This window comes from Astyanax mexicanus, chromosome 5, assembly GCF_023375975.1.
Source record: "Astyanax mexicanus isolate ESR-SI-001 chromosome 5, AstMex3_surface, whole genome shotgun sequence".
NCBI lineage: Eukaryota > Metazoa > Chordata > Actinopteri > Characiformes > Acestrorhamphidae > Astyanax > Astyanax mexicanus.
In genome coordinates, this window is record NC_064412.1 from 4,104,447 (window position 1) to 4,117,500 (window position 13,054).

Consider the following 13,054-nt stretch of genomic DNA (forward strand, 5'->3'; position numbering starts at 1 on the left):
ACAGAATTAGAAAAGTTTTGCTCCTGATTTTCTTTTGTATTCAACTTACAGTATTCAACTGTGTCCAGTAGTAACAGCAGTCAGCAAGCATTGATGGATTCCAGTTGCCCTGGTATCATTTCTCCATCGTAGCAATGTCCTGGTGAAACCGCTCACCATGTTCGTCACTGACAGCACCGAGATTCACGGGGAAGAAGTCCAAGTGTGAGTGAAGGAAAGGAATCTTGAGTGACATGTTGCACTTCATTTTCTGGTATGCACAGAGAAGTTATAAATGAAATTGTCTGTAATTGTCAACAACGTCTTTGAAGGCTTTCCAGGCAATATTTTCCTGGCCAACTAACAGCTCTTCACACCGCTTGTCACTCATAACATGTCTGATCTGGGGACCAAAAAAAAGGCTTCTTTGATCTTCACGTCACTTATTCTTGGAAACATCTGTCTTAAATTGCGAAAACCTTTCTTTTCCTTGTTCAGTGCTTTCACAAAATTCTTCATGAGTGCAAGTTTTATGTGTAGAGGAGGCAAAAATATCTTTGCTGGCTCAACAAGCGGTTCGTGTGCAACATTTTTCCATCCTGGAACTAACTTATTGCGGAGTGGCCAGCTCTTTCGACAATAAATTTAAGCAAAAATTATGATAAAACTGAAGATTTCTCTTAAACGGTACGTGATATGTAAATTTTGATGTGATATTCGTGATCAGCACCCAAAAATCTATAAGAAACACATAACAGTGTTCAAGAAGCAAAAAAATTGTTGTGCGGTGTTATAGGCCCTATAATAATAATTCTTATTATTTATAGTATCCCATTGAGCTTCTTCATGTATACAGTAAATCTTATGTTTTCTCTGATGAGAATCTTTTACATTACATTACATTACATTACATTACATTACATTTGGCAGACCCTTTTGTCCAAAGCGACTTACAATAGTGACGTACAAAAGTAATAGAAGTTTAAAGGTAAAAATCATCTTCAGACAGGGCCTAAAGGAGGTCAAAGACAAATAGTAGGATAGAGAAGTGAAGGAGGGGAAGAAGGAAAAGAAGTTAGAAGTAGTTAGTTAGTTAGAGGTGTTAGGAGAGTAAGTACTCTTTAAATAAGATTTATTGCATGAACAAGCTGCGTTTGAAAATATGAATTAGAATTATTATTATAGGCCTATAATTTAACACAAGGGGCCCAAGAAGAATGATAAAGTATGGTAATGAAAGATAATGGAAACATTAGAGTTCTCTGCAATGCTGCAGATGTTAGTTTTACTTTGCTCTGTGAGATTTTTGTGTATTTCTGTGCAAATTCTGTTCTTTTATCAACTAAATTACGCTCTGTTCTTTGCATTGTAGAAATATGTATATGCATATATATGCATAAGTATACAGCTCTGGAAAAAAATAAGAGACCACTTAAAAAAGATGAGTTATTTCGTTATTTCGGCCATTTCTCATTTTCTGCAAATAAAGAGAAATGTTGTCTGTAGTTTATGGAATAAAACAACAATGTTCATTTTACTCAAACATAAACCTATAAATAGCAAAATCAGAGAAACTGATTCAGAAACTGAAGTGCTCTCTTCATTTTTTCCAGAGCTGTAAATATACAGTATTGTGCAAATATTTTAGGCACTTGTGGGAATATTAAGTAAAGAAAAAGCTTCTTATCTGTGCAGTAAGTGTTTATTAGCTCAGTAAAACACTTATAGAATTACAATAAATACAAACAGCAATTTTACAAAAAGCAAAAAGTTTTCCTTAAAACAACATCTCCTAATCTCTCCTCCTCTTAATCTGAGTTTAATAGAGTTATTTCTAGTTCTCATCATATTAATCAACACCTGGTTTGGTAAATTACTGGTAAAGGTGGTACTGAACATATATATATATATATATATATATATATATATATATATATATATATACACATGCTGGCTGTGGAGCATCCAGGGGGAAATCTGGAGAAATCGACACTTTATTCTTCAGCTCGGCTCACAGGATATAACATACTCAAATTATATGTGGTGCTTTTTTCATGTAAAAACACTCATATTGCTGAGATAAATGGATTAGTGCAATTTGCTTTGGTGCCTAAAACTTTTGCACAGTACTGTATATAAGCATATGTGAATGAATCGAAGGGGTTTCTGTTTAGTATTCAATGTATATAAAAAAAATAATCTATATATCCAAGAACTTTGCAAACTTTTTCCAAATGCTTTTATTTCACCGACCGAAGCTTATTTACACATAAGTTTATATGATATAAAAATATTACTGTAAATTAACAATTAAATATCCAGTCTTTGCATATCGAGAGTTCTTTAGATGTATCCAATGATGTCATTGCATATTATGGGCTGTCGGCTCCCCGTCTTCATCAGAGCACTGAACTGGTAGAAGTCCGTCTCCAGCTGGTGCAGGCCGGTGTGTGATTGGTGGAAGAAGGGCTTTGGAGTCTGAAACCCTACAGGACAGGACATTCGCTTTGAGCAGGGCTCCACCACCTTCCCCCGTCCCTCCGTTCCCTTCGACATGCCGGCGATTTTACGCCTCATGTTCACCAGGAAGTCTTTGGCGAGTTTGCGACTGTGGTTGGGCTTGAACTCGGTGGAATCTGGACACTCTGGAAGGTCCATCCAGTTTTTGATGAGGTCTGCGAAGCTGTTGTCCCCCAGAACCAGAGGTTGCCGGTTGCGTCCCCTGGTGAGCAGGGACGTGGTCCAGTCTTCTGGTTCGCTGGCTTCAAAGGAAGTCCATCGCTCCAGGCAGGCGTCTGATGTGGACTTGGGGCGGACGCGGGCGCGGTTGGTGCGGACGCAGGCGGAGGACGAGACCCGGACGTTCCTGGTCCTGCGCAGCACCACGCCCTCGTCCTGCCACGACGCTTCCGAATACCCCGAATCGAAGTCCAGGCTCTTCACGCTGCAGGGAGATCCGCGGGGAAGATGGCCGACGCCGTCCTCTTCCTCCTCCTCGTCCTCCTCTTCCTCCAGAGGACTCGCCAGGCAGCAGGCCGAGTCGTAGGTGCCGGCGTCGCTGGACTGGGCGATCTGCTGGCGGCTCAGGTGCTCACGCCGCTGCTGCTCGCGGCGGAGGCAGGCTCGGGTCACGGCGTACGAGCGGCAGGGGGGATCGGCGGGCTCCCGTATCTGCTTCAGGTCCTGCAGCGAGCGCATCATGTAGCACATCTGGTCCCGGAAGCAGTCACCAGAACTGCGTACACAAAGCTGCGCACAGAAAAAGAAAGAGAAGGTTTTAAATAAAGGTTTTTAGATTTTTAATTTGAAAAGCTATACATATATACCTGGTGTTTAATTAAATAGGGAAGCATGAATGCACACTACACACTACTTCAGTACTCAAGGGTACACTTTTTTCACTAATTGTGCTTTTAAAGATATAATATTGGTCTTTACAGGGTCAGATGTATTTCCTCTGAAGTAGAAAAAATTTCTTCTAACAGCAGGAAGTACAGATTTGTACCGTTTAACCAGCTAAAAGGTACATTCAGTATTCTGTATCACTGTACTAATAAACAATTTTATTATACATTTTTCATTTGAAAGCCAGACAATTTTAGATCATCACGTTTTTGTCACATATTTAGTTGATAATAATGTTTAAAATCTTTATAATCTTTACTGTTACACAAAAAAAAATAGGTACAAAAAAAAACTTGCACTGAAAGATACTTTTTTGTACCTCAATATAAGGTTCAGCCCCAGCGACAAGCTTTGTACCCATTTAAGTACAAATCACAAATCTGTACTTAACTTTCTTAGTGTCTAGGTGTGGGCGAAATGACTCTAAAATAATCACAATAATTTAAGGATATTTCAATAAAGATATTCTTGACGATACGAAAAATAAATTCGATATTCAGTAAAAACTAAAAAAAATCTGTAAACTTTTGTCTAAAAAACAGTAAATTACCAAAACGTTGATGACCAAATAAACAAGAAAGTGCAGTATATACAGCTATATTTTCAGATATAAACTGCAAACACAAACAAGTATATTACAAACACATTGTGTGGACGTGAGCGATATTTTAAGGTATTTCTATAACGATATTCTTGGCGATATAAAAAATCAATTCAACATTCAGTTGAAACAAAAAAAACTAAAATCTGTAAACTTTGGTAAAAAAAATACAGTAAATTACCAAAATTGTGACCACAAAAATGTGCAGTACACAGTAAAAAATAGATCGCTTTCATAACGAATGTTGCTTCTGCTTTTATCACAATATCAATTTTCTTTTTTCATTTCGATAATACTAATATTTGACTAGTTTAAATATCTAAATTTTCTTAAGAATGAAAAGTGTATTTTTATGCTACAAAATTATCATTATTTCAGTGACATAAAATGGTCTTTAAGTGACAATAATATTTTTTATTACAATTATTTATGGGGCAATATATTGTCCACACAAAATAGTTATCATGACAGGCCTAGTTATCATTATCAGAAATATTTAAAAATGATCAAATTGTATCAAAGTTTGATTGTCCTAATTTTTTCTGATATTTTATTGATCCAGAAAGAACAATAGGATTTGATCTACTGGAATTAAAGAGCTTTTTAAGGGAACTAAGTTTGTTCACTGTGTTTTTAACCTCTTTTCAACAAATAAGTTGAGTTTGAGTGAGTTTTAACTGCATTTAAGTATCACTGACCATATTTTTTGTTGAATACTACAGTTTTTCCAGATTTTCAACTATGCAACATAACGCAAACCCAAATATTAGTATATTTCAGTGCTCAAAAAGTAACCTGAAACAGTTTTACAGATACTACACTCCTTAAACACACGTGCACAACAAGCTCGGTTAGAACAAAGCGCCATCTGAGCACCAGCAGCAAAGTCCCATAACTGACTAATGTTTTCCTTTGATTCACATAAAAGGAATCTGCAGTCAGATCCTGAATCTGAGCAGCTGCACCTAACCATTCGGCCTCCATATAAAGACAATGAGAGATTTTAGCGTGAAAAAAAAAAACAGGAGGCAGAGTCTGAGTGATGCATGATCACATACACATACTAGTGCATCTCAAAAAAGAAGAATGTCATTGAAAAGTTACTTTATTTCTGTAAAACGTATATAGTATATACTGTATTATATACAAATCCTGCTGGAAAATGAAATCTGCATCTCCAAACCATCACTGATTGGTGGAAACTTCACACTAGACCTCGAGCAGTTTGGACTGTGTGTCTCTCCACTCTTCCTCCAGACTCTGCTCCCTTGATTTTTTTCTCAATTAAATGTAAAATTTCATACTGATGATCAGTGATGGTTTGGCGAGACATGTCATCTGCTGGTTTTGATCCACTGTGTTTTATTATCAAGTCTAAAGTCAGTGCAGTTTTGTTTTCCCACAAAATCTTACAGCACTTCATGTTTCCCTCTGCTACTGACAACTTTTACGGAGATGGTTCATTGGATTTCATTTTCCAGCAGGACTTGGCACACTGCCCACACTGCCAAAAGTACCAATTGGTCCATAAGCCATTATAGTTGATAATCATCAACAATAAAATAAATAAATGCTTATAATAGATCACTCTGTGTGTAATACATCTATATAATATATGAGTTTCACATTTTGAACTGAATTACTGAAATAAAGTAACTTTTCAATTCTATTCTATTTTTTTTTTTTTTTTTTTACATGCACTAGTACTGTATCCGTGCTGGCTATATCAATCAATCAACCTTTATTTAAACTCGGACTACGTTAGTAAAATAAGTAATAAAACAGCATTTAAATTATATATATATATATATAGGACAATTATTTAAAAATAGTAATAATTAAAAAAATATTATTAAGATACAAAACAAATAAGGTACAAATAATGATTTAAGAGTAGGAATCATAAAATCATAGGTAAAAAAAAATCAAAGGTAATAGAACTAATAAAAATTCAACTACAGATGAATAAATAAAAACTAAACACATAAAAAAGTAAAATATAAATAAGCAATAACTAAAAACAATAAAAGAAAAGTGAGAAAAAAGTAAAAAAAAGTTAAACTAAAGCTAAAAAAAGCTAAAAGCTAAAAAGTTAACTAAAACCAAAAACATACCAAAGATCATAAAAAAAACTAAAATCCTATAGAAGCAGGATACGGGCCGAGCACCTCCCTCCCTCAGGAGGAGAGGAAAAGCAGGAAAAATGTGAAGCGTAACACATCCCCCTACCCCTGCCTCGCCTGAACCAGGGTCACCACAGGAAGTGACATCATTTTTAACTACTTTGCACAATGTAGGTTAGAGTTCAGGGTGTAGAATCGAGATTCTTTCGCCTGGAAAAACACAGAGCGAGCGCTCCATCACACAGCGAGCCTCGGTAATTAAATCCATGTCAAATCCATGGAAAAACCCATCGGTGGGACGCCTCGACTGCAGATGATCGAGATCCAAAAGCATTGTATTGTTGTTGACTCATATTTTGGAAGCCACCCTGGATGACCACACTCAAACTCCTTCTCAGACCACCTTCCTTTCCTTCTCCAAACCGAAGAGTCCCTAAAACAACCCAAGAACTTCCACAGTCTTTACTAACCTGCTTTACTATCACTTTACCTGAAACTGGAAACACACAATTAGTTTCAACTCAAATAAATTACGTCTATTTTACCTAAACATTTAATTGGCTTTTTATTGGCACAATAAAAAATGCCCATTGGGTGTGTCCCTAGTTACTGCTCTCACCCTCAGTGTGTAGTCACTTCCTTTTCCCCGTACTACCTTAGATTAACTTTTACTGTAGATCATGTATTATGATTAACTGCCTGGACTGTAATATGTTGTAGGCTGTAAGAACAAGCATCATATTCTCAGCTGCTATAACTAGCTGTGTTTCAAATCTATATAAAAATAAGACTAAATACAAATGTATTTTATTCATCTGACCATACAATTCAAAGTAGATTTGTTTGTGCAATTAATAAAGTCTGTTTTACGTAAAATTGTTTGACATAAATTTCCGAACATAACTCAACTACTACATGCCTTTGAACATTTGCGGCCAAAGATCTTTGAGTTAATTAAATTAATAATAAGTGTAGTATAAAAAAATACTTTATATCATATATTATGATTAACTGCTTGGAGTATGTTGTAGGCTGTAAGAACAAGTATCATTTTCTCAGCTGTTATAAGTAGCTGTGTTTCAAATCTATATTTTACTTAAATACAATAAAAAATAAGACTAAATACAAATCTCTTTTAATCATCTGACCATAAAATTCAAAGAAGAATTTCTGTGCAACAAATTAAATCTGTTTTACATAAATTAAGCTTCATATTCGAGTTTCAAGATACAGAAATGGATACATTTGAAAATCGAGAGAAGATTCAGTTTGTGATATGCTAAAATGAAAAACTAGAAAATAAAAAAATGGGATGAAACTGAAAAATAAAAAAAAACTGAATCTTATCTCGATTTCCTGATTTTTCCATTTTTTGTCCATCTTTTGCATTTTGTAACAAAATTAAGCTTCACATTTGAGTAACAAGATACATATATTGAGTTACAAGATATATATATTTTTTCTTGAAATTCTGTTTGCAAAATGCTAAAATAAAAAAAGAGAAAGTTTAAAAATTGGATGAAACCCCAACTCTTCTTCACAATAACAAATAGAAAAATAAAATGTTTTACACCCAATTTACTATTGAAACAGTCAGAAAATGAAACTGCTAAATGTTACACTGAACGTCAAAATACGAACATGGCTTTTTGCAGGTGATTTTACCTGCAGCTCTGCTGTGGTGCTTCCAGATTTTGGTGGAATTTGGTGGACTTTAGTAATTTACAGCCTGTGGCGAGTCAGAGCTGCAGTTACGGGGACCGCTGGCCAATCAGTGCTGTTATCACAGCTGTGAGAACTTAAGCTTTTGGTTTTGAAAGCAGAGCGAGCGGCGGGGAGCTGCCAGCAGTTTGCTTAAGGCCAGGAAAAACGTATACAGATGGGTGGAGCTGACTCTGCTTCCAACCAAATTCCTTCCCAATCATTTAGATCTATTCCTGCAGCTCAGTTTAATCGCTGGATTGATGTTGAGTCTACAGAGAAAACCTTACAGTCGACTGAGAAACGGAAAGGGGAATTCCAACCACTTTAGCACTTTATGCTAAAATCCAGATTATTTTTATATTTACTTTAATAGCATTTATATGCCACTCTTATCCAGAATGATTTACAGTTAATTGCTTATGTTGATTACAGAGGTAGAACAATGTAGAGTTAGGAGTCCTGCCCAGGGACTAATATTGTATTGTATAGTGATATATTTATATACAGCTCTGGAAAAATAAAAATAAGAGGCCACTTAAAAATGATGTTTTTCCTTAATTTTACCAAATTGAAAACCTCTGAAATATAATCAAGAGGAAGATGGATGATCACAAACCATCAAACCACCAAACTGAACTGCTTGAATTTTTGCACCAGGAGTAAAGCAGCATAAAGTTATCCAAAAGCAGTGTGTAAGACTGGTGGAGGAGAACATGATGCCAAGATGCATGAAAAAACTGTGATTAAAAACCAGGGTTATTCCACCAAATATTGATTTCTGAACTCTTAAAACTTTATGAATATGAACTTGTTTTCTTATATATATTCTTATTTGAGGTCTGAAAGCTCTGCATCTTTTTCGTTATTTCAGCCATTTTTCACTTTCTGCAAATAAGCTAATAAATGCTTTAAATGACAATATTTTTATTTGGAATTTGGGAGAAATGTTGTCTGTAGTTTATAGAATTTCAGGTCTCTAAATCTTTACCAGAGCTGTATATATATAGATAATCTGTTTAAATCAAGTTTTAAACACATTTTAATAAAAGTCATCTGTCACATAAATTTACTAATTATTTTTTTTTTTTCAGAAGATTTTTCTGTTGTGGCTTTTATATTTTTCATATTGACATTGGAATTGTTTTAAATTGACCTAAATTAAGTAATATATACTGACATTAATTTTGCATATATTACCCAGACCTAATGAATTAGGTAGTTAAGTTATCCTGGAGCATTTCTATTGGTCCATGCAGAAATTAAATAAACTATTGGACTTAGGAACTACATGATAGTAACTACAAGAATAATTGTGAAAACACAACAGTAAAGTTGTGATAAATGATCATTTTACGTTATCTGATGCTGAATTTTATAACAAATTATTTAAAAAGTTACTGTAATTCCCCTTTAAGTCTAACTGTACTGAAAAGACCAGGCGTTTTTTGTGCACATGAAGCTTTTAGCTGGAGAATAAATAGAACATCTGGAATGTCGTTGCTGCAATTTGTTGCCCAAGGGACAAACTTGACTTATGAGCTCAGAGTGCTGACCATTTGGTGCTGCTCGCCCAATCATCACATCTCTGTCAGATCTGCCATCCCCCATCTCTGTCTCAGAACAGCTCAGAGACAGAGGACCAAAAAATACGTGGAAAACGAAAATACAGAGGTTTAAAAAAGGAATTTAAGCTATTTTAAAGCATTTTAAAGTATTATTTTAAAGTAAGAGTCTTAGTTTTAAGGTTTATGGTGAGAATGTGGAATTGTATAGAGCATGATAACAGAAAGTACTATTAAAACATGCATTGTGGTGCAGTCTCTTTTTTTGTTTTGTTTTTTGTCTAGTAAAAAAACATATATAATTTTGGATGTATTACCCTGCCCTAATGAATAAAGTACTTACATTATCCTGTAGGGCTGCAATGATTAGTTGATATAATCGACAATGTTGATTATTTAAATTTGAAGTCCACAAAATAAGTGGAAAAACGATAATTCCAAGATTTTAAAAAAGGATTTAAGCTATTTTTAGGCATTTTAAAGTCTTCTTTTAAAGTCACAGTTTATAAGTTTACGGTGAGAATGTGGAATTGCATACAGCATGCTAACAAGTAAGTACTATTAAAACGTGCATTGTGGTGTAGTCTCTTTTTTTGTTTGTTTTGTTTTTTAGAGTGAATGAATTCTGTTGCTTCCTAATGAAAAACATATATTTTTGGATGTATTACCCAGCCCTAATGAATAAAGTAGTTAAATTATCCTGTAGGGCTGCAATGATTAGTTGATATAATCAGCAATTTCAGTTGATTATTTAAATTTGAGGTCCACAAAATGAGTGTTAAACTTAAAGACTTAAAAAAAAAGAATTTAAACTATTTTTAAGCACTTTAAAGTAACAGTTCATTAGTTTATGGGGAGAATGTGTAATTGCACAGAGCATGCTAACAAAAAGTACTTTTAAAACGTGCATTGTGGTGCAGTCTCTTTTTTGGTTCGTTTTTTTAGAGTAAATGAATATTGTCGCTGTCTAATGAAAAACAAATATAGTATTTCCAAAACAACAACTTAAAAGGAGAGAGATAAAACCTTCTTAACTTTCAATAGAAGTCATTATAAATAGAGTTTATTTCAGGTAATTTGGGATAATTTCTATTGATGCATTTATCACGAAATTGTGATATATTGTAAGGGACAGTTTGTGTGTTTAAATTATGTAGTAAACTAAAAATCGACAAAAATATTTGAGAATATTTGTTTTTCATTGGACAGCGATGATTTGGTTATTTTTAGTGATGGTTAGTTTTAGTTGATTTCTGTGGTTAATCTTAAGATTTGTGCTTTAAATAAAACCAAACAGCTGTAAAATCGACCTGCCTAATGAGAAACAGCAAAAAATATATACGATTTGTGTTTAATTTCTGGGTTTTTTGTATATGCATTCCCTATTTTTCTTTCTATTTTAACTTTGTAAGCTGTAAACCACTTTGCACTGCATGTCAAATGTATTAAAAGTGCTATATAAACACAGTTAATTATTATTATTGGTCTTATATTATTAAATAAGGCCAAAACTCAAAAATCACAATTTAAAAAACAACAGCTTGCATTTTCTTTTAAATAACGCAGTAGTATAGCAGTGTATCACTGCTGTAAAAGTAAATAATTCACTTACCATCCTTTCCTCTTTCTCCTGGATATGATAGATATGATCTTCTCCTTTACAGTCCTGAGAGAAAGATCACACAAATCATCACTTATCCATCTTTCTGAAGCCAAACTCTCTCAGCATCTTGTTTTAGGTGGTTATAAAGTTTCTCCTGTGTTTAAATACTTACTGAAGTAAAAGCTCTGCAGCTCCTAAAGCTGTAGAAATGTTTAGAAATGTGTAGAAATGTGTAGAAAGCTGTAAATCCTCAGAGCAGATGTGAGTCCAGCTCTTCAGTCTGGCTCCTGAGGGTCTGCTCTCAGAATCTCACACACACACTTTTAAGCCCCGTTCGTTTCCCTTTACCACAGCCTCAGCCAATCAGCCCTGCGCATCACGGTCAGTCAGCCAATCAGGAGCAGTCTGAGCTTTGAGAGGGCGGAGCCTTGGAGTGAGCGCTTCTTACCACAGATGCAGCTGTTAGTAATACAGTACAGCTACAATATCAGCTATATATATATATATATATATATATATATATATATATATGTTTATGTTTGAGTAAAAAGAACATGTTGTTTTATTCTATAGACTACAAACAACATTTCTCACAAATTCCTAATAAAAATATTGTCATTGAGATCATTTATTTGCGAAAATGAGAAACGACTGAAATAACAAAAAAAGAGCTTTCAGACCTCAAATAATGCAAAGAAAACAAGTTCATATTCATAAAGTTTTAGAGTTCAGAAATCAATATTTGGTGGAATAACCCTGATTTTTAATCAGTTTTTTCATGCATCTTGGCCTCATGTTCTCCTCCTCCACCAGTCTTACACACTGCTTTTGGATAACTTTATGCTGCTTTACTCCTGGTGCAAAAATTCAAGCAGTTCAGTTTGGTGGTTTGATGGCTTGTGATCATCCATCTTCCTCTTGATTATATTCCAGAGGTTTCAATTTGGTGAAATCAAAGAAAAATACATTTTTTTAAGGATCTATTTTTTCCAGAGCTGTTTAATAATAGCTAAATATTTTCCAGGAGATTCTTTAGAACAAACAGAACAATCAGAGGAGCAGCCACGCATTGAGAAAATAAGAAGAATGTAAGTATAAAAGTATTGAATATTTTTAGGTTTTTATATCTCAGGTAAGATATCAATTATAAGTAATCTCAGTTATAAGTTTAGCTGCTCTATATGAACTCACTCATTTTGGACTAACTCGGCAGCGCCCTCTGCTGGTGTGACAGACCCTGAGGAGATTCTTATAATAATTAACAGTATTTAAAGAGTATCCTCTTATCTATCTATCTATCTATCTATCTATCTATCTATCTATCTATCTATCTATCTATCTATCTATCTATCTATCTATCTGTCTGTCTGTCTGTCTGTCTGTCTGTCTGTCTGTCTGTCTGTCTGTCTGTCTATCAGTCTGTCTTTCTCTTCTGTCTATCAGTTGTCATATAAGAAAAAGTCATTAAAACATGTTAAGAAAATATTTTTTATATATTGTAAGTTTTATTCTGTACACTTATACTTCTTGTCTTGTTTTATATTAACAGTATTACAATAACTGTTTAATTGCCATTAATACAATATAATTATATCTTAAATCAATATAAACATATAAAATGTGTTCATATTTAATTAGAAAATTCTCACAGTGGATGTATGTACCTACAGTGAGAGATGCTGTAAATTATGTATATTGAAAAATCAGAAAATGTATATCATAATTATTAAAAAAATGTATTAACTATTGCCTAGTTATATGTTGTATATTTCTATATTCACTTATTGTCCAGTTGACTAGTGACCAATCAGAACAGCAGCCACAGCACAGCGTGCTCTTACACCGCCATCCAGTGGCAGAGTGGTGCTACTGCAGCCACGTGTTTACAGCCCATAATACTCACTGCCTTTACTTTATTTACTCTACTTTAATGCAAAATAACCATCCTCAAACCCTCTAAACACACAATGGTGTGTTTATATCTTCACACATTCACACTCTTCACCTGCCAATTGGGGAGAAACAATACCTGCAGACATTCCAGACATTCCTGTCCTCAGCACACCTGTGATTACAG

General features: G+C 34.4%; 1 protein-coding gene across 1 annotated transcript; it reads right to left on the reverse strand.

The window, feature by feature from the left end:
- Positions 1-2,195: 2,195 nt before the first annotated feature.
- On the reverse strand, positions 2,196-11,298 carry inka1b (inka box actin regulator 1b). Its single transcript, XM_007243010.4, has 3 exons — positions 11,150-11,298; positions 10,987-11,040; positions 2,196-3,228 (listed from the first exon to the last, which is right to left on the reverse strand). Exons 2-3 carry the CDS (start codon positions 10,987-10,989, stop codon positions 2,323-2,325), a joined length of 909 nt encoding a protein of 302 aa, XP_007243072.3. The 5' UTR covers positions 10,990-11,040; positions 11,150-11,298; the 3' UTR covers positions 2,196-2,322.
- Positions 11,299-13,054: the final 1,756 nt, after the last annotated feature.